Source organism: Accipiter gentilis, chromosome 3 (genome assembly GCF_929443795.1).
Source record: "Accipiter gentilis chromosome 3, bAccGen1.1, whole genome shotgun sequence".
NCBI lineage: Eukaryota > Metazoa > Chordata > Aves > Accipitriformes > Accipitridae > Astur > Astur gentilis.
In genome coordinates, this window is record NC_064882.1 from 12,171,093 (window position 1) to 12,191,168 (window position 20,076).

Consider the following 20,076-nt stretch of genomic DNA (forward strand, 5'->3'; position numbering starts at 1 on the left):
CAAATCCACCAGGCCAAAGCAGGGTGCCTCAGATCTGGCAGGTGAGGCTGGAGGAACAGGTTCAGCAGGAAGCATTCAGCTTTGCCCTTCCTCCCCATGTCACTCCTTTGAAAACCAGGAATGAGCTGATTTACCTATCCAAACCTCAGGCACTGCTATAAAGTCCCTCTTCAGCACACATACACACGTGCATGCATGCACCCCCCTTACCTTATTTAGCCATTTCAGCCCCGGTATCCTGTTAGAGTTGATTTGCTCTTCCAGCCAGGGGCGCATCCGCATCCTTTCGACAGGCATTGTCACCCCCACCGGGAAGGAGCTGCAGGGAACAAGGGACAAGGTTACTTGTTTTCAAGGCAGAACTCCCAGGCAGCTCCCCCATTTCTGCACAGTAATAGACTTACTAAAGCTTTGCAGGCATTGAACAACTATAAATATAATACTGACTTTGGATCTGTGCAGGAGCCTCCCCTAAGAGCAACTGAGATGATAAAGCCTTCTCTATGGCAGAAAACACTCTTCTGGTACACCTGGACTAGGAAAACCTTCACCTGAAGAAGACACATCATATTGGCAAAAGCTTGTCTGCTGATACAGGCAGGATACCAGAGGCTGCAAAGAAAAACAATTACGCTCCTGAAGAGACCTCTTTTTGGCCCATGTACCTGCATCTGTACAAGACCTTTTTCTGCCAAGAAAAAAAATGTAACCAAAAAAACTCACATGCAGGAGGCATCACTGTACTAGCTAAAATGATGCACCTGCTAATGAGAGTGCTTTTGAATGTCTGTTTCTGTCCCATGAACTTGACTAAACTTATGAAAAACACATTTTCCATCATAGCAATTTATCAGACCACTTTGGTTCTGGCTAAGTAGTTTGACCCCCTCCCTCCAGCTTTCTCTGATTAAACCAGTCACCGATTTTTTAGCTGCTATTTTACATTTTGATACTGCTTGGCTAGGAAGTGAGTGCTTTACAGCCCCCTCAGCTGCACCACATCATGTTATACTATTCAGTTAAGACTCAAACTGACCTCCCTCTCCCCCCCCCCATGTGACCCTGATGCCACTTCCCTGTTTAGGGCTGTAAATTATTGACATAAGAGTCCAAAGTCTTGAACCTGAGGCAGAAAATTTTAAAAACATTAACCTATCTCGGGCACCACTCTGAAAGCCCCAACCGGCACTAGATGCAGATTAAAGCACCAAAGCACCACAATAAACTCCTGTCAAGCAGGCTGCAATCCATCATTTCCATGTTCAAGTACTTGCATTTAGGCTGCTGCTTCTCCTCTCCCCCTCTGCACCAGGCTCAGCTTCTTCCTCTCTCTTTTGTTCTTCACATCTGTGTTCTCTGCATCATTCTTAACTTCTCTGCTCCGCTATTCTTGTCACCTTTGATCTTAAAAAAAAAAATAAAAAAGAAAAAAATGAGTAGGCCATGTATTTGAAAGCATACAGCAATGACACAAATGTAAATGGGTTTGTTCTTGCTTCCTATGGGAGTACAGGCATCAGACAGACTAACAATTAGGCGGTACCAAGCCCACACCCAGCACAAGAGGAAGAAAAACGTTCAAAGTTTCCTCTCATTGCTCTGAGGACATGTATTTCCTGAAACTAATAAGGAATTAAAACCTGAATGCAACAATAAGGCTCTTTGATGTGTTCAGAGAATTTACCAGCAGCCATGCTCACACTAATCTCTTAGCAAACATACTGGCATTTTATTTACTACTCTGTGGAGCTGCTCACTCGTGCTTCAGCTGCAGTCTTTCCCAGTAACTACAGATTTCTAAAATAGCTAAGAAAATGGTTGCAACTGCTCAGCTCCCTTTCAGGTTCATGTCAGACATGAAAAAACAGCCAATCCCAGAACCTGACAGTGGCCGAGCCCTTGGGCAAATCCCCTCTCTGTGCAAGACGGAAGGTTTTTTCTGGGCGAGGGTGATGTGGGTGCAGTGTTCTCAGCGCCCAGAATGGTGGCGAGCAGCCAGCCGCTCCGCTGCGGCTCCCTCTGCTTGGTACCAATGATCCTCGTCCAGGTTGCAGAGTGTGTACCTGAGATCTGTACCATCTTCCCCTACTACACGTTGGGTCAAAACTGAAAAATGCAAATGGCAATACACTAAAAACGTGAGCAAATTTTTATTCATCTGTCAAGGAAGAAGCAAGTAGATGCAACGATCATCTTAGATGCATTTCTTTGTAAGATATCTTTAAGTATGCATGCACTTTGAGGCAATTCCTGGAAACACTATGCATCATCTTCAGCATTCGATATATGAGTGCCCTCATTTAGCAGTGGGAGTCATATTATCTTCTGGGTGATGAGCCCCAAAGACAAACTTCAAGCCCATCTGAATGAACAAATTAGACATAAGGCAGGAAAGTCATCTTGAAGGCAGCAGCAACGAATCCCACTTGGGACAAGCAATGCGGAAGAAACAGAAGCTGTCTGTGCAAAAGCAATGCATTTCAGGAGACGAGAAAGCTGTCAACATCGCTACTACCAGGAAGCCGGTCTTGCCCAGAACAGCACGATTGAGCCAGTCGTCTCTTCCCTCCCATGTCCCCAGGGGCTTCCCCAGCTGCTCCCCCGCAGATGCTGTGGTGCTCATCTCATTTTCGGTACCCTGCGACTCCTCTGGGATTAGCACCTGCAGCTGTCAGCACACACCTTCACATCCAACACCCACACCAAGGCAAATTAATCCAAGGTAATCAGAAAAGAGGTTTGGCTTGTGAGAAGGGAGGAGTGGCTCCCAAGATCTGTTTATCTGAAAGTAAAACCAAACCCAGCTAAAAATAACCCACAGTGGTGTCCAGGTGGATGGAACGGTGGGCATCTTCTGGGGGAACGTCTTTCACAGAGGGGCAAGCATAGCATGCTTCTGCTCATCAAAACACAGCCTGTGCTCCTCTAAGAGTATGTGCTGCTGAAAATAAAGCCTGATGTCTTCAGAAGACACCCCCAGACCTGTCTGCCTCAGGACAGCACTGACCACAACAGTGCTAAAATGTAGTGGGGTTTTGGCAGTTGCACATCAACAACGTCCTTGTGATGAAAATACCAAGTTAACTCTACCGAGTAACTGCCTGTGCAAAACGAAGGTGCCACCTCTCCCCTCCAGAGCTGCCAAATGCATTATTTATTTGTACAGAAATAAAGATCAACTTCTGCAGTGCCTTAAAAGCAGCCTCTGTCTGTCCCTACATGGGGTTAATGGGTGCACTTGGGAGTCTTATTCCATGGCTCCAGGTGGGAGAACCTGAAGTCCATCCATCAGTGAATAGCGGGACAATCCCCTTCTGCCATTAGGAGTCAGTCAAGTTTGTAGAGACCTTTGGAATTATCCAAATAGGCAGCAAGGCATGTAAAGTTTCAAGGGCCATCACCTAACATCAAGCCAGCTTCACCCTCTATCAGAATACATTAATTATGAAAAAAAACCTACAAAGCCAGAAACTGAGGTGAGCCATACAAAACAGCAGGCATGCCAAGTTCCTTCACTCCAGTCTCTCTCCAGTGTTTACCCAGTGGAAAGGAAAAAGCAGAAACAGTCGATCCTTTCAAGGAGAACGAAACATCAACATTTATAATCTGAAGCAGGCTGTAAAACCGGGAGCACCTATGCACCTATCTCCCATTCCCGGTCAACCTTAACATTGCACTTCCTCTGCACATTTACACGTAGAAGAAGCCACATGCAGTTGTCTGTATTTTTTTTATCAGGACAAGTGGAATTCTACCAGTATTTTCAGAGCTGCCAAGGCATCCAGGCACCAGCTTCATCCACTGGCCTAAGCAAACCTCTCCAGTAGCCTGGTTACCTTTGCCAGCCTGAACCTTCACACTCAGGTTAACTGGGAGAAAAATGGCTTAATGCCTGCCATGGGTGACTTGGCACCATCTTCCTCCACCTTGGAGAGAGCATGGATGGAGATGGCCAGGGGAGAGGAGTGGAGCCAGCTAGGGCTGCAGGGGGAAGGAGCAGCTCCAGCTCCATGAGCCACAAAGGAGCACCTCGCACTCCATCACTCCATCACCCCCACCCTTCAGTCCCATCCCAATTTTGTTGCACACCAATGCTACTCCTTGCATGACAGCTTTGTGAACAAGACCAGGGAACTTAGCAGGCTTACAAGCATCACCTCTTTCTGTAAGGCCTGTTTCGTCTGTTTGAACCCAGACCATGGCTCTCATCCTGCTCAAAGACACACATGACAGCCCAACCGAGAGGGAAGGGCACTCCAGCTTGGCAGTGGGAAGGAGCAGCTGGGGAGGACAAGGAGAAACCCCTTAAAGCAAAACCACTAATGAAGCTCCTGTGCTTTTAGAGCAGAGTTTCAAACTTGGACGGTTCTGGCCTCCAGCATCTTTTTGGGGAGAGCACGGGAAAATGCTTAACATTCCCAGAGACCCAGACTGCAGTCAAACTTTCTGGCATTATGTTGAAAATAATTCCTGTTTGTTTTTTCTTCTATCACGGTCCCATGGTAGGGGAAGGGAAGAATAATCGCCAAGAAACACAGTCAACTGCTAATGCAGGTGGGACCTCAGAAAGCATTTTTCTGCCCGACAAGAAAAAAGGAGCTCTTTTAGACATGGAAGTAGGGCTATCTGCTGGGAATTCATTTTATGAACACTTGCCATTCTTAACAAGACAGCCAATCTTCAAGAACCACAATTTTTAACCATACCTCCTACAAATGTATTAAGGCTAGTAGCTCTGTGAACAGCATTTCCCTTTTCTCACTCCATGTTTATCACCTGCCTCCTTCTTAAACGGGCCATAGTCAGGAGTGGTTGCCTTTTCAGTGGTGGGAGCTTGAATGTACCGACAGACATTAAGACATCAATAAAATTATTCCCAAACAAGTGCCAATGTATGAGACACTAACCTCAACTCAACAGCATTTGCCTTGGAGGGGGAGGCCACTGGGAGACTGCAAGGAGCCAAGTCCCATGCAAGAAGCATGGCTCACTGATGCGCTGACGCCACAGTTTATGAAGGGCTTATTTTGACCTTCGAAGCTTTATTTATTGCACTACTCATGCTAGTCCTGCAGTCAGTTCAGCCTTTTTTTTGCAACTAGATACCGCAAAAACATGGTGGAGGCTACCCCCTGACAAGCTGTAAACTGTCCTAATCCTGCAGACGTGACTTGGAGAAAGAGTGCTGCGGAGGGCAGACAGCACAGGATCTGCTGAAGCCGGGGCCAGCATAACCCAGTTAGGAACACAGAGACTGGGAGGAAGCCAGTCAATAACACTGCTCCCGCTACTGCACGCTGCACTTGAAAATTAGCCGTCTACAAGGAAATCATACCAGCAGCCTGGGGTGTAGCATGCAGGCCAGCTTCCTAAGACAGGCACGGCTGAAAGAAGACTAATAACAGTGTAAGAGAGGGAAGCACGGGTATAGCAACATTTTTAGTAGTCACACAAAGGGCATTGAGCAGATAACTGTCACCACAGCATCCTTAAGACACAAAAACTATACTGAATTTCAGCTCTATACTTCTTTGCAAGATGCATTTTTCTAAGATTCTTTATGCAAGACTCTTCAGCAGGAAACTCAGAGCACTCATTTATTTTTAAAGAGATTAGAAAAATATTAATTAATTTCAAGAGCTATTCATCTTTAAAGAGACATTAGAAAAGATGTAAGTGATGGTTGCAATCTATATATACATATAAATATTTTCACTCCATAATGTTCAATAAAGAGCTTGTAGTCCTCCCTACTCTCTGCTAAAACATTCTAGTAAGTCTGACTTCTGTTTTTTCCCTGACGGAGATAACACTCCTGCCATACAGAAAGTGTAACCTTTGAGAACTAAGAGCTCTTCACTAGAATTACAGCAGCTGTAGACAGAAAGTGAAAGCAATGGCATGGCAGGCCTTAAATCTGAGTAGTACTATATGTTCTCTTCCCTTCAGTTTCACTCCCTCTGACAGCGTCTGGATAACTGAAAAGGCACAGAGGTTATCCCAAAAACACAAGCTACTCTACACCTATGGGTATTTTTAAAAAAATATGTTTCTGTGGAAGTAAAAAAAAATAAAAAATCTGAAAAAGCAGTTCTTCTTTCCCCATCACAAAGTACCCAGTTAAAAGAGTTGCCACTATATGGAAGTATTATTAAGGTAAGGTGGGATAAGATTCTTGGAGATGCATTTGTGAAGTAGGTCACAGCCTTTCCCCAGAGGGAAAAAAAGAGATGAAAAAACATCTGTTCCCCAGAGGACATGTGCAGAATATTGCACGGTATATATTTCTCTCTTCTCTGCAAATACAGAACTGATAATTTTTTTTAAAAAAAAAGTTATCTTCTTGTGCTTTGCTGATAAACTTTTAAAGTATTCCCTTTGTTTGCTAACGCTGCTTCAGTTCAGAAAAGCATCAATCACCCTGTGTGACCAAACAGATATGCTGAAATGAGACCATATGCTAATTTTAGGATTCAGAGAACTGGATTCTGTATTTGTCCCTGTGCCAAGACTGTTCCAGGATACAAGGAAACATGATCTTATTTTAAGGAACAGTACTTGGAGCAAAATTCTGTCCCTTGGTCACAGCTCGGACTCTGCCTTCATATGGGGTTTTGCATATAAGACCACCTTTTTCAACTATTCCACTGTGGATGCCACTTTCAAAGGCAAGTACATGTTTAACTGTACGTACTCAGAGCAAAGCCCTGCTTGGAAGTCAAACTCATCAGAGGGATAGAGACTTTTCCTGAGTAAGAAAACCCATTAGCCTCACCTGCTCAGAAATACTTCAGAAATGTGAGACACTGAAACATAGACAACTGAACTCCACTTTACTCAGCTGCTCCAATTTTGGACACCCGAAATCCCCCTGCCCACAGCTCGTGGGGAGACAGACCTCTGCCCAGTGCGTTTCCCATCTGCCACCAGGACAAGGAGAATCTCACTACTGATGCTCCAGAAGCAAAATTAACATGCCTTCTTTCTGATAACCCTAAATTATGCAAACATTCGTATCTTTTTTGGAACCAACAGCCAAACATATAATTAAAGTAGGATTAGTAAACGAGGAAAAGTGGGCATTGCCGTTCTTAGAGGTGCAAGGTTTAAGGGTTCAAAATAAAATCCTCACAGTCTTGGCACTGAAAACAGATATGAAGCAAGAAAACACATAAAACCCTGTAAGAGACTTTCTAGATTCATGGATAGTTAGACAGCAAAACCTGTCCTCTCTGGTCTTTTAATTGCATGTAATGGTGCCTCTTTTGTTCCCTAAGAATACTCTGTCCGTGAAGCCCCATTGAACAGGGAGGGATGGGGGAAGTATCACTAAGCACCTCTTGCCTTGGGCTCCCTTAAAACACACCCCATGGCCAGCTGCTCCACAGACCCTGTGCTGGCTAACACTTGATCCACCCTGTAGCAACAGCAGCATCTTTCCTGCCCTTTCCTAACACTGTGGTGGCAGCAGCAAAGACCCATGAGCATGCTATATCCTTCCTGTCCATCACCAAGAAAAATAATTCACCACTGGCAGGAAAGGTGGTATCTTATTTGCTCAGGTGCCTATAGGAAGGAGGGAACTCCATCAAGACAGGCTGGTAAGCCAAGAATTGGGAGACCAGGCGGGTCCTGGGCAGACTGGTGTCAGGCACAGCCTGGCCATTAGGAAGAACCTGTACGGGCAACCAACGAGCAATATTTCACCTACTTCCCTAGGTTCCCAAACCAAACATGGCAGGGCTACAACAGGACCATAGATGGTAAAGGGAAAGCTCTGTGGGGTGGGGAAGCACCTGGGAACCCAGGCTGCTGCGCGACGGATTCAAGCCAGCAACAGCTACCCAATTTCCCAAGCCCTTGCTTCATAGAGGCCAGGCTGTGCCCACCTCAGGCTGCAGGGAGGTGCAAGGTAGATGGAGGAGGAGGGAGGCATTCAGCATGCTCCCCTCTTGTGCTGCTGCACCCAAGAAAGATACACAAAGGTAGAAGGAAGAAAAGCCCTTGCATCCTCAAGGGACAGAGGGCGAAAAACACCAACCAACCCAACACTCCCTGCAAAAAAACGTAAAACCCAAAGAAAACAAAAGCAGCAAATACCTCAAATGTGTATTGAAATCAGCATTACAGACTGCATGATAAACATGCCCAGGAAAACGTACAATGGGAACTCATACTGTATATAGAGTGTGTTTCATCAGCCCTATAGCATTTCTGTTCCACCCAAAGGGTGTTAACATGCCCTGGCTGGGATTCAGACATTACACATCAAAACAGACTCTTTCCTTTGGTTTCCATGCAAAGCTTATTCTCCCTCAGCAGCAAAGACACGAGTTGTTATTTTGTAATGATCTTAGGAATCGTTAAAGGGAGCCCTCAGATTTGCAGACTAGAAGTGCACTGAAGAAAAGCCATCTTCTTTTAATACAACAGAACTGGAAGTCTGGGTTTTTGCTTCTGGACTTAGCTGTAATAAACAACGCTTCAACCTCTAAACACCTACAATAAAATTTCCCTTGCACTGGCTCCTATGTTGAACATTATCATGACACTTGAACAATACGATGTCTGTGACTGAGCCCATTCACTTCTCTGGCATCACAGTGACTAACATCAGCTGGGAACTTGGCCCAGACTTCTAACAAATATATTGTTAAAGATCATCTCTGCAGCATCCTTGCCAGGATGATCCTCTGCACACACATCAATGTCTCCAAGTCTGGTGACAATACAAAATTATTGCTTTACTTTAAAGCTGAAGGGAGTACTTTGTTTCCTGGAGGTTTCCTTCATTTGTTTGCCAGGACTTGCCTGGAGTGAAGATGGAAATGCCAGATTCTGGTGATATCAGGATGACAATGGGTCTATGCAAGGGATAGTCAAGAGCATGTGATTACAGAGAACCATCCCTCTGCCACCTCCTCCAGGAGTCTCAAAAGCAGCCATAACTTTTACCTGATTTATTTCCTTCTAAAGCTTTGTGTTACCTCTGATGATTGAACAAGATTTGTCTTCAGTATCTGGAATGTCTAACTATTTTTCCCCCAAAAGCTGCCTAGAAGAGACATGGTGACTTTTCAGTAGTAGAGCTGTACTTCATTCAAACAAGTTTGGGAAGGGCTTGTTTACAACAAGAAAATTGCTGGCGTGGTTGTCAGGAAATAATTAATTCCTTGCATTGGGGAGCAGTTATTCCCCAATAAATCAATTTTATTCTGGAATTAAGCGCTCACACATGAATCCACTCCCGAATACCCACACGTAATACCTGCTGCCACTTAGCTGTGTCAGTCAGTATCCACGGAAGCCAAACCCTGTGTGTTCTTGAAAGCTGCCAGGAAAACTCAGCATTTGACACCTGATTCAAAAAGAATTTTCCAGCCTGGTGAAAACTAGAAGGCTATTAAGGCTCAAACAATTATCAAGAATCACTTCTTTTATCATACTGATGAAACTCAACAGCATTTTTTTAAGTCTCTCCATGGCTGTGTTAGACCACTGCACTCTCACGTGCTCTGTGACTAGGTTTACAGGAGACACCCCTTAAACTTTTAGCAAGCACAACATGTTTCCTACATGTGACCCTCTGAAAGCAGTGGAAAATCACACATGCAAGTATCTGCAAGATCAAGATCTTAAATTGTAAAAATACTTTTTAAAGCCTGGGCAGACCTCATCTCCATGTCCTGTCTAGCATTCTTCTGCCTAAGTACAGGGTCAGTGCTTTATAGGGTGCTATATATAAGAAAAGCAGCCATCGTAAAACACAAGTCCTTAATCTCAATGTTCACACACTGGTGGCTTGTGAGGCTCAGGCAGTATTGCAGAGAAGACAACGGCATTTTAAATGCACTCAGAGAAGCAGAAAAATTATTCCAGATAGCTAACACTGAGCAATGTGTTCAAGGAAGAGTTTTCACGTTCACTGGCCATGACCTGCACCTGATGTAATCCACCTTGCTCGGATTGGGCTTGTTTCTCACAGCTACCTTTGTTTGTATAACATACTGTTCTGCAACACACAGCAAAAACTATTTGCACACTACACTAAAGTGTGATTTAATATTTGCTTAAAGCTTTCATTTTATTGTCTGGGCAAGGGCAGTTTCTACCACTGAAGTTAATAGCTAACCCACACCTACACTTTTGTTACCTGAACTTCTAATTGCTAGTGCAGCACCCTGAACCAACAGCAAAAGACATAAACTCCCTCTGCTTAACCTCACAGTGAGCACCAAAACCAGCCCTTGAGAAAGCAGGTTCTCCTTTACTTTCAAAAGAAGGTATTAAAGAAAAGTATACGCTGTTTTGGATTTGTAAAAAACACTCTCCTGCTTACTTAGACGCTTTCTTTACAGACAGACCACAGCAGGCACAGACTTGGGGGCTGGGATCCTCTGAATCATCCGCACTGCGAGCTGGAAACATGTCTGTCACATGCACTTATTTACGGTTACAAAAATAGCACCATGAAAGAAGCAGATGTGTTGAGCACAAAAACTAAATTGAATTAGTTATTACAGAGATATTGCTTGACACTGGAGAATTTAAGAGAGAAATGTCTTTCTTCCGTACATACACTTGAAAGGCTTACACTTAAAGAGTGCTAAGTATTAAATGCTTAATACTGACGCTTGTTGATACGGTATGATGCAACTCTCCTTTTTATAAAAATGCTACTTTTTCCACTGCCACAGGACATAAGGAACTTAACTCATCTTCACGTTGAGATATGAATAGTTAATAGGATCGGTTACAAAATGTGCTCTTAATTTCACGTTTTTGTGTTGACCACAGACCAACAGCAATGAGACAGCCTCAATTTCTGATCTGCAGCAGCTATTTCTATCTTGGAAGTTTCCTAAAATACTACTGAGTTACAGTGAGAGCACTGAACTCATCTTCATTTCTCATCTAAGCTGGATAAATATTATTAAACTAAACAAAGCTAGTCTTCATCAGCACCTCTCATCAGTCTCAAATCTCCAGAACAGTTTTGGCATCCAAAGAATTCAGTTTTTGTATGTTCGAATGCAACGTATGCAAATGGGTGAGAATTAGACCTCTGAAATTAAAGTCTTTCATTTCACCCTCCTATAGCTTCAGCAGAGCGGCGATTGTCTCTTCAACACCCAACCAATACAGCCCAGAAGCACACATCTCTACATATAAGGATATTCATTTGAGATTCCACAGCCACTCATTTGGCCATTTTTGCCTAATTCACCAGCTAGTTCTCAAAGTCAAAAAGGACCTTCTAGCTGTTGACTGATCTGTGGAAATGGAGTGAAACCATTCACAGTCACTTCATGTCATCAGTAAAGCTGATATCAGGTAACATCTTTTGGTTAGTGCTGATCTGATCTGTATCTAAGTGGACAATCCCAAAGGTGGGAAGCAAAAAAAAGCCCACCCCCTATTTTATACCAGATCCTATTAACAACTCAACACAAGTAAAATTCAAGCGCACCCACCAGCTGAATGACTCCCTTTCATCATACTGGATGTCATCACCTCCATTGCACTTTCTGTATGTGTTTGCCACAGCATTTCAAAATGTTACTTCCGTGACTGAAGAAGATGCCGCTTCCTGTACTGCAGGGCCGTTGCCCAGAACACTGGGTGGGAAAAGTGGTACCTGGATAAACCAGGGCGAGCAACTCCTACTCCCTACTGTGTAGTCTGCTAACAGAGTGCTGTCATACATAAGTCACACTTACCAACAGATGAATAAGTAATAAAATGGAAATAATTTTTCAAGTTCAGCTCTCACGCTTCTTTGCTCTGTGTTTATTCTTTCATTTTTGCCAACTGGGAAATGAAAACCAATGGAGTCGGTTTCACTTTTGTTTATATTTGGTTTCAATTTTATCCTCAAGTTTTGCTTTCATCTTTTTCATGTAACACTGTTGGGATTTCAGATCCTGCAGGAAAGCTTTCAGTAATTTAAAAACAGTCTCCTACCCCGCCTTTTTTCCCACTGTGTAATTATTTTTATTTTAGATAAACTTTTTAAGATGCTGTCACAATTTTGGAATGTGTTTGGGGGTGGGGGGTGTTTGATTTTGATTGCACAAATTTATATGCCACATCCAATTAAATTCAGTAGTTCAGTATTTTCCACTGGATTCATCTCTCAGTTGCATATAAAGTACCTTTACACAATTCAACAAAACACCTGAAACAAGCAGCTAGTGCACCAAATGCACAAAAGCCCACATTATGCACCAAATGCATGTTATATATATATATATATATATGCATGAAATGCACACAAAGACCTAAACTTACTGCTACCTTAATGTCTTAAAGAATTAAGGCATTATCTTGCTTAAAGCTGTAAGAGGTTTTCCTGTAATGCTGTCAAGCAATGCCCAATATCAGTAGGAATATTACAGTACACACTTCATGTTCTGTGCACTCATCAAGCCCTTCAAGTTACATACAACCCTCCATACACATCAAAAAGCAGAACTTAACCACATTTCAGACTTTTTAAAACAAAACCCATAAACAATCCTTCCTCCTTTTGCGCTATATCAACGTTAAGCATGCAAGTCTTTAAAAAGTACTTAAAATAATTTTACATCAAAAGGGAAATGGTTAGACAACATCCACTGTCACATGCAGTTCAAACAACAGGACAAATTTCAATACTTTTGCTTTTGCTGCACCTTAACTCCACCTAACACCAGATATGCTGGGAGCTACAAACCAAGCCTGTAAAGGTTAACCAAGAAACTATCAAACCATAACCTGCTCTACTCTTTTAAGGGCCAAGAATATGGACATTATTACTTTCAAGCTCATCTTGAAAGCTAGCAACCTACATAGCAACAATTGAATGTTAAAATAATTTAAAGTTAGAATTTAGTTCTGCACCTTGGGTGAAACAACATGCCATGTGCAGGCGGATTTGCTGCTGGATGCCTCTGTCCAAGCTGCAACAAGATAAAACAACTGCCTTGTACTAAAGATTGCTGTACATTTGTTGCAATCTGCCCCCAGGCAAACAAAGGGGTCAGAAGATTTCCAACATACACAAAGTTGGGCTTGCCAGTATATTACACACTAAGAAACGAAACATTACTTTACTGCTTACCACTTCTTTCTTTTCTTCCTAGCTCATTCAAAAAAACCAGTAATTTTTCATCCGCTTCCAAGAAATTGAAAACATACCCAGCACTTACTGGAAGAGCAAGTTTTAAAACTGTTTTACAGTCTATCAATAAGAAATGTGTGCTGTACAACAGATCATTTATGCTATATACAAAACATCTAATTTTATATTTTTATATATATGTAGATATGTATGTGCGCATATATATCTCTCTCTTTAAATGCAGACATTAAACTCTAAACTGTTAACATGCATTCCTTTCCACTAACTGTTAATAACTGTTAATTGTTGATTCCAGTTTTTCTTACTGGCTGTTTTAATCCTTTTTAATCTTAATACAAGAGTTCACACATAGTCAATACAAGGAAGAACCTTCATACAGTTCCAGCAAAAATCTGAAAAAAACAAGGGGAAATTATTTAATTACACTGAACGATTTTTTCCATAATGTTATTCATACATGAGGAATATGCAACTTGATAAATCTGTTCCTCTCATTCACTGTACCCAGAATCTTTTTAGCTTGTTTATTCGTTGTTTTGCTTTTGCACTTGTGATCTCAAAGGACAAACCAGAAAATGTTTTACACTAATCACAGTTTATAGCACCATAAGCTATTCTAAAACTTCTGTAAACACTACCTTATGGTTTATGCCCTCAATATCACAATCATTGTAGGCCTATAAAGAATCAAGTTTCAAAAGGGCAATCTTCAGAAACGAGTCATGGAGATAAGAAAGAGTAACACGTGATTAGTTATACTTCTTTACAAACGGACCATGACTTTCAATATAAGATCCACAAAATGTAAACTGAGGTTCTAATCCTGCAAACATCAGAGGAATTTTGCTGGGGTACCACTCCTACGCAACGTTAAATGCATACAGGATGCAGTTAACCTGACTGTAACTTGTGTCAGGTTACCAAGTCCAGGGGTAACAAGCACAGATTAAACAGGATCATCACAGAAACATTTTTTTGCTGGAAGTTTCCTAAGATCTTATGCCACAAGATTCACATAACAAAGGGCAATACACGGTCTTGCTTCTCTATGTTATCTGCAAATGGACTGTAGCTTACGCTTCTCAGTAGAGGTTTCTATTTGCAGTTTTCAGCAATAATTCTTGATCAGCATCTGCCGTAATTCTTTGTGGGCAGTCAGTGCCCAAAATTTGATATTGAACTGTTCTGACTGCTAAGTTGCACAGCAAGTTTCTCTCCCACAGACCGCTTAATCACTCGTGAACCCATGTAAACTCCCGACGTACACACAGTGGCCACAAGCACCAGAACTTATGTACTGCAGGACAAACACCTCCTGTTTTGAAGCTGCCTCCCAGTTGTTTTATTTGGGCCATGTTTATCTTATCTGTACTATTACCTATTCACTTTCTTCATGACACTAATAATTTTAAAGAACATCCCCACATCCTCTTCAGTCACTTCTTTTTCAAGCTACTTACTCGTTCACAGAAGCTCTTTCATACCCTTAATCATCTTTGATGCCCTTCTCTGTAGCTGATCAACTATCACTACCTCCTTTTTGAGATGGGGGAACAAAAATTGTTAACACCATTCAGGAAAGGGGAGCAACGTGGATTTATAGTGGCATGATGGTGTTTTCTATTTCTTTTTTCACTCCTTCCTAGTAATTCCTAAGCTTCCCCCTCCTTTCTTAGCCACTTCTGGGCACAGAGCTTGTTTTTTCATGGGATTATCTGTGTTGTATGATCTTTTCCCGAGTAAAAAGTCAGTCCAGACTTCATCCTTGTGTACAGAAAGTTAAGGTTGCATTCCCTTCCATGTGCATTACACTTACATTGGCCTGTACCGAATCTCATTTGCAAACTTACATCTGGACTTTCAAAATGAGTTCCTTCTGCAGTCTTTGCAGTTCAGTCTTCGAGATCTTTATGCTCCAAATGAGTTCATACAACCAGCAGACTTGTCATATCACCACTTATCCCTTCCTCCACCCATTGAATGGCACAGTCCCCAGGCAGACTCTGGGAGGGGGACAACCAGCAATGTCCTCTCATTGAGCAAACTGACCATGACCATACGACCTGGAGCAATCCAATCCCACTTTGAAACTGGCCCTGCTTTAAGGACTGTATCAACCAGACCTCAACAACAGCTCAGCAATGCCTATAGAGAACTCCAGAAGACTCGCAATGCACAACTCCTCAACAGAAGTCAGGCCTAGTCTTTGTCACCGTATCACATTTATACCTGTATTCACTAATCCCATTCACTAATACCTGGCAAACAAACAAGCAAACAAAAATGACCACGCTGGAGTTAGTCTCCCCAGAAACCCTGAAAAACTGACGGCTCATTTGTCACCATCTATTCCTGGAGTACGAAGGCAGGCCTACAGAACAAGTTACACGCTACAGGCAACGTATCAGAAATTTTGTATTTTAAGTTCCTTCAAAACTCTTCAACAGATATCACCTCCTGCCACCTACTTCATCCTTCTCAATGGTTTGATCTGATACCCTCTCTTAGAGACTCTTCAATTTGGGAGAAATCCTCCAACATGCTCACTCCTTAAAAAAAGAAAAAGTCTCCTGCAAGGGAATCTCCTTAAACTCTTCCTCAGTGAAGCAAGGCTCAAAGAATTTGTTTCACTCTTTTGCTATGACTTTATCTTCCTTGGGCACTCCTTCTATGCATGCATCACTTATCAGCAGGCTTCCCGCTTTTGATGCATTTCAAAGAGGATTTACTAACTGCTTTCATGCCTTTAGCAACTTGTTCCATGACTCTTTTTGGCCTACCTTATTGTGTTTAACACAGATTTTATATTCTTTTCCACTTTTCCCATTTGGAGACAAAGCTTTAACTTTTGAAAGATGTCTTTTTACTTCTACTGAGCTCCTTTACTTTACTTGTCAGCCTGCTCAGCTTTTTTGGTATTTCTGACAGATGCCATGCAATTGCTCTAAGCCTTTACTCTAGTGTCTTTGAAGAATTACATGCCACTTGCAAGTATTTTACACTTTTGGCTGCCTCTCACCATTTCATTAATTTTTTTCCTTGCTTTATGAAGATTTACTTTGGAAAATTAAACACTGCTGCAACAACCCTTGGCTTTACTGCTCCTGAAGCACCACTGAGTCCAAGTACATTATGATCACTGTCACACCATAGATGGCTGGCATTTTCTTAATTCTTGCTGGCCAGGACCTTGTCCAGAGTTGTTACCTGCAGGGTACCCTTACAAGCTAAACCCAGGAAGCAGGGGGTTTTGGCATCAATAAAGTTAGTACCTGGGCAAATTTCAAGTTGAAGCATGATATAATCTACGTGGGAGCAACTGAAGCCTCCCATTACCATCGTATTTCCTCCTTTTGTAGCTTCTCTACTCTCCCTTAATATCTGACAGTCATTGTCAACATCTTGGTTGGGCAGACAAGTCATATAGCCCTAATCTCTACTTTTCCTATACAGGCCTAGAACAACAATTCATGAGATCCTGTGCTACCTCCCAAAACAGTTATTTCCTCTTTAACAAAAAGCATCCCACTTCATCCCACCACCATATGCAAGTCACTCTGTCCTCTCTATGCCATCTGTAGTTTGTCTCTACAGCATCTGAGTTTCCACAAAGTTTCTGATGCTCCAAGTATTATACAATGGAGATGTTTTAATACCAGTTTGACTACCATGGGGATGATGCTCCTCTTCAAGAGAGAATGTGTCATGGCAAACTTTATGTTCTTCACCTGTCAGCTTTTCTCCACTGTTTGGTTTTTAAGCTTATATTAATATATACATAGTATATATAAATAATTATATGTTTTAATTTAAGGCATAGATAGCCTGGCTGCAAATCTATTCACATAAAGCCCATTCTTCTAATGTAGGATCTTTCTATTATAAAAATATTTCCATTTCCTCTTGAATCTTAGCTCCTTTTTTTCTGCATCATTTTCTCAACTGTGCAGGAAGACTCTACCTCTCTCTAACTGCACCTGGTCCCACATACCAAAGACCAAAATGCAATGGAGATTGGGGTCTTTAACCCCTGCTTCCTAAGAGCCTGTATGTTACTTCTCATACCTCTTAGCTACGCCGTTCCATCTAACATGGCCTGTGATGAACAGCTCTTCTCAAGAGACTGACCTGACATCTTCTGAAACCTGTCACTTTTGCGGTCAGCAAGTAACCAGGTGGCACTGCAAAGATACATGTAAAAGATAATGGCTGACCACTCTAACTACCTCTGCAACCAGCTGGGACCTCCAGCCTCGGAGGGTTAACACCGGGGTCAGCAGACTGACACCTCTCTGTGCCCGTACCTAGCTGAAGAACTGCAGTGGGGTACATGGCCACAATAAAGTGATACTGTGTCAAAGAAGTCGGTGCTCTCAGACCTTCCACCACCATTTACCAGTGAAAAGGAACTGCTGCACGCAAAGGGCACATGAAGTAATTCCCCTGTGGGACGTTACCAACAGGGGCCAGAGAAGGACACTGATGTCTCTGAAGGGGCTGGTGGCATGGAAAGATTGCGATTCAGACAGAAACCATCTGCCTCACAGATCAATTCTGCTACTTGTATAATTATGTCACTGTTTCCATATTAGGGTGAATTTAAATGTTGCTGCTCCACTCAACTCTCTTTTTATGGTACTAATGCAGGCATTCTGCAAAGGTTATTATATGCAAATCTATTAAGATTTAAATACTATAAACTTAAACATGCTGTATTTCATCTCCAGAAACTGAGGTTGTAGTTTACAACTGCTCCTACATTCAAGAGACTGCTGTCTGCAAGATCTTAGCACAGTAAGCTGGCCTATAAATTATGCCCGTACAGTCACCAGGAGCAAAGTTCTGCACTCCAAAATTCCTTTATCCGAGCTCTGTGTCTAAATAAGAGAGCCTCAAAACGCTCTGCCGTTTAGGTGCTCACACTAATCAAAATGGGAATTAAAGACCTGAACACCTCTGGGAACCTGGGCTGAGGGATCCAATTCTTCAAACACTTGCAACTTTGACCCCAGACGTTGCGAGACGCTCGGAATTTGACCCTCTGCGCTACACACAAACAAACCCCCTGTTCATAAACTTCCTCTGGAGAAAGACATCCAGGGTTTGGCTCTCCACTTGCCGGCACGGAGCAGGACAGCGCCTCTGCAAACCGCCACGCAATGAGCCGCGCCACGGCAGTGCTGCCCGCGCCCACGAGAAAAGAGGCTATTCCAGCAAAAACCAGAATGGTTCAAGGCTGTTCAGTGTTCAAACGACGCACTCGCTAACGCTGGGTTCACGGAGACCATACGGGGGGGGGCGGGGAACCAGAAATGCTTGCTTTCTAGAGGTGTGTTTACTCTAAGATCCAGATCCAGGGGCGGAAAGGCCTGCTGCTCAGCAGCGAGGAAACACCACCGCCCATCAGCGGCCAGCCCTGTGCAGCACTTCACAGGACTTCCTCCTTCCGCTGGTCCCACAGAACCCACCCGCGGCGGCCTAACTGCCCCTCAGGCCCCGCTCCATCTTGTCGCCACAACCCCCTCCTGCCTTCCGCACCGCCGGTGCCGTCCCCCTCACCAGAGGCAGGACCACCGCCACCCCCGGGACGCCTCCGCCGCCATCTGGGGGCTTAACCCGCTGAAGGCGGGGAAAGGCGGAGGCCGCGGCGGGCGAGGCGCGAAGGCACCGCCCCGACGCTTGTGTAACGGACCGTCCGCGGGGCGGGGGAGGGGCGGGCGCGGAGGGGGCGGGGCCTCTCCGAGGCCCCGCCCCCTCCGCGCCCGCCCCTCCCCCGCCCCGCGCGGCCCCAGGCACCCGCGGGGGCAGCGCCCCCCCCCCCACACGCAGCGCGACCCCCGCCCGCCGCCCCTCCGGCCACCCGCGCTGCGCCACCGCCGCTCCCCACTCTCCCCCCCCCCCCCCCATTTCCTCACCGGGGCTACCGGCTGTCTCCAGGCCCGCAACAAGTGCGGCCCCCCCCCTCCCCCGCCGCCCCGGCCCGGTCCGCGCCGCGCCCTGGCCCTCCAGATCCAACGCCCCCGCCTTTGTCTGCGCGCCGGAGCTCCCCACCCGGGAGGCGGCGGGTACACCCCCCCCCCCCCCACTCGCCGCACCCCGTCGCCCTCTCCCCACTCACACGCACTGCCCCCCCCCCGCCGCCCCTTCCCAAATGCGACGGCGGAATCGGACTCGGCCCCGGCCGCTGCAGCCCGACCTTTTGTTTTTAAACCGATGCGCATCTCCCCGGGAGCCCCGCCGCCCCGCAACGCGAAAACAGCGGCAATGCGAATGAAAAAAAAAAAAAACAACAAAAAAATAAAATAAAAAATAAAAAAAATAAAAAAAAACCCAAAAAAAAATAGGAAAAAAAATAAAAATTACCTTGCCGGCCCGTTTTCGCGGCCCTTATATAATTCCTCAAGGTTACCGCCGTTGCCAGGGGACGCGAAATGGAAATGAAAACGGGCGCTGAATAATCGCGGGAGCAAAACTAAAAGTTAACTGCCTCCGCCCGGGCGGAGAAAGGTCCAGATCGAAAGCAAAACAAGGAGAGGAAGCGGCGAGGCCGCTGGCGCTTGGAAATCCCCCCGCCTCTCCGCCGGGCCGGGCCGGCCGCGCAGGCGGCGGGGGCAGGGCTGCGGCGGCGGGCGCGGAAGCGCGCTGCGCCCGTCATCGCCGCGGCACGGCGCGGCACGGCGCGGCACGGCGCGGCGCCCCCCCCCTCCCGTCGTGCCCCCCCGCCCCGGACCCCGGCAGCCGGTTATCCCGGCTAGCCCCTTCCCCGCCCCCCGCCCCGGACCCCCGCGCCCCCTTCGCCGCGGGGAGCCGGTCGATCGTTTCGGTGGCGGGTGATTGCGGTGCTAAAGGTTCCCTCGGGTGCTGGTGTAGGACCGCCGGCTCCTACAGCACCTTTAAATCTTTTTAATCCAAGGTCTGACTTGCATGCGGAAACCCTACATTTTATTCATAGC

The 20,076-nt window shown here is 44.8% G+C and overlaps 1 protein-coding gene across 7 annotated transcripts in view; it reads right to left on the reverse strand.

Annotated features, from left to right (window-relative positions):
• IRF2 (interferon regulatory factor 2) overlaps positions 1-19,736 on the reverse strand; it is a 42,087-nt gene extending 22,351 nt beyond the window's left edge. For 2 of the 7 annotated variants that reach the window (XM_049797016.1, XM_049796982.1), the window contains exons 1-2: positions 405-423; positions 211-319 (exon numbers count right to left, since the gene is read on the reverse strand). In XM_049797016.1, the coding sequence (XP_049652973.1) occupies positions 211-319; positions 405-421 (126 nt within the window). In that variant the 5' untranslated portion in view covers positions 422-423. Of the gene's footprint in view, positions 1-210; positions 320-404; positions 424-447; positions 613-1,270; positions 1,405-18,462; positions 18,751-19,486 lie in introns of those variants that run through there. The other 5 variants (XM_049796972.1, XM_049796977.1, XM_049796990.1 and 2 more) reach the window with 5 other exon arrangements.
• Positions 19,737-20,076: the final 340 nt, after the last annotated feature.